Here is a 2,240-nt window from a genome sequence, read left to right on the forward strand (position 1 = left end):
CGGTGGCCCAAGTTGAGAGGACAGGCAAGGACCAAGCTGAGGGCGAAGCAGGAGGTCAAGTAGAGAAAAAGGCAGCCAAGGAGGCTACAGAGGGGAGCGTGCAGAGGTGGGAGAGGCAGGACAGATGAGGCCAGGCATCCGCAGGGCCTGAGCTCCAGGAGAGTCAGGCCTGAGCTGAGGCAGGGAGGGTGGAATTTGGCCTCTGCCAGAGAGGCTTGTGAGCAGAGTGGAGGTTAGACTTCAGAAAGCAAGGAAAAAGAAAACATGAGGCCAGCTGGTTCTCACCTAAGAATGGACTTTGGGATGCCTCTGTCAGTTCCCCTGGATGTCTCTCTCCTCCCTCAGTGCCCTTTACTCCTCCCACCCACAGCTCCCCTGGGGACTAGGCCGCCCTGAACCTTGCTACTTCCTGCTCCTGGTGGCCAGTGCTCAGAGACTATGGAGCTGTGGATGCAGCTGAGGCAGGCTGGACTGGTGCCCCTGGGGCTGGGCCCACTGCCCCGGGCCCTCAGTGGGGACTCGCAAGTGGAGAGTCCTGGCCCAACCCTCATGTCTCCAGGGGAAGACAGTGGAGGTGCCAGGGAGTTTCTGCTGTGGATCTGGAAGGAGCTGGTGAGTGAGGGGTGTGGAGTGACAGAGATGGGGAGAGAGAGAGAGAGAGTCTGAGTGAATGGGAAAGAATGAAAACAGAAAGGACCAGAGATTGAAAGATGGAAATAGAGAAATATGAGGGTACTTCAAAACGTTGGTGGGAAAGTAGAATTAAAATACACGTTTATTTTGGTGCAAAAAATGTTGAGATCCATGCATAGTTTTTTCATGATATACATTTTACTGAACTTTGTGAAGAACCTTCCTCTTTGAGGCAGAGACAGAGACAGAGAAATCCAGAAAGAGAAATAGAGGCGGAAAGCAAAGATTAAGAGTAGGGTGGCCCAGCTCATCCCATACTCTGGTCATGTGTGCCTGTAGTCCTGGCTGGCTGAAGGCAAGGGGGTGGATCATGATGTAGCAAGACCCTGTAGAGGGTACTTGCTTCTCTCTCTCTGTAAATAAACTTTAAAAAGATCAGGAAGAGATAGACAATTTCAGAGGAAATAAAGACATAGTCGGTGACAAGGACAAGGAAGAACAGAGAAGACAGGATCAAAGACAGAAAAGTTGAGACAGATAGATTACAAGAAGGGACAATGGAAGAACAAGAGAGACAGTGGGACAGGGAAGGACGATGCAATACAGACAAACACAGACAGGTGGCGATGGAGAGACACCATGAGAAGCAGGATGACAGTTTGGGTTCCGGGATATGGGGGGTCCTCATCCTCTGGGTGGAACACCCGTGACACCCGCCCCGTTCATGTCAACAGGAGAACCTGCGCCGAGTAGATGTCCAGCTGCTAGGCCAGCTGTGCAGTCTGGGGCTGGAGATTGGGGCACTGCAGGAGGAGCTGGACACCATCCTGGAGGAGGAGGAGAGCAGTGAGGAAGAGGAAGAGGAGAGTGGTGAAGAGGAGGAAGATGAAGAGTCCCAGGGGAAGCTGGAGGAAGGACAGCAGAGGGCCTCCTGCCCAGCTCCACGCCTCCCTGACTTTGAGATGACTATTTGAGGCTCTGCCAGGGCCCCTTATCCTGACACCTGAGTGAGAGGCTGATTCATGTAAAGGGGAGGGACGGCTTGCAGGTCAGATGAGCTGTGGCACCAGCGCGTGCTGCGTGAGCAGGGCTTTCTCTGAAGGCGTCTGCAGTGAGGTTTGGGCATCGGCCTGGGCGCTGTGGGCAGATGTGAGGCTGTGTGTGCGGATGACGGGGGAGGCTTCAGACGCTGCGGGTGAGCGTGGGGAGCGATGGAGATGCTGGCAGATGAGGGCTTAGATCAAGGCTGAGTGCGGCAGCCACTGGCTACTGAGGACTTGAAACATGGTGAGTCCAAACTGAGATGTGCTGTGAGTGTAAAATACACACCGAATTTCAAAGGCTCACATGATATAAAAGAATTTAAAACATCTCAATAATTGAAAAAATTAATTACGTGTTGACATGATAATGCTTTCAGTATGTTGGGGTAAAAATTACTAAAATGAATTTCAGCTGTTTGTTAGTATTATTATTTTTTAGAGAGATTTTTGCTATAGGGCACATACACTCACCAAAGACAGAGACAGACAGAAAGCAAGAAATCACCCCCCAGGGGGATGGCCACACTGCAATCCCTTCTGCTCCATTATCTTCTCAGGATTTTG

The 2,240-nt window shown here is 51.6% G+C and overlaps 1 protein-coding gene across 1 annotated transcript; it reads left to right on the top strand.

The window, feature by feature from the left end:
• On the top strand, positions 1 to 2,152 carry ERICH4 (glutamate rich 4). Its single transcript, XM_006165281.3, has 2 exons — positions 1 to 612; positions 1,368 to 2,152. Exons 1-2 carry the CDS (start codon positions 439 to 441, stop codon positions 1,605 to 1,607), a joined length of 414 nt encoding a protein of 137 aa, XP_006165343.1. The 5' UTR covers positions 1 to 438; the 3' UTR covers positions 1,608 to 2,152.
• The last annotated feature ends 88 nt before the right edge of the window (positions 2,153 to 2,240 follow it).

The sequence above is a fragment of the Tupaia chinensis genome, unplaced genomic scaffold (genome assembly GCF_000334495.1).
Source record: "Tupaia chinensis unplaced genomic scaffold, TupChi_1.0 Scaffold143861_1, whole genome shotgun sequence".
Lineage (NCBI taxonomy): Eukaryota > Metazoa > Chordata > Mammalia > Scandentia > Tupaiidae > Tupaia > Tupaia belangeri.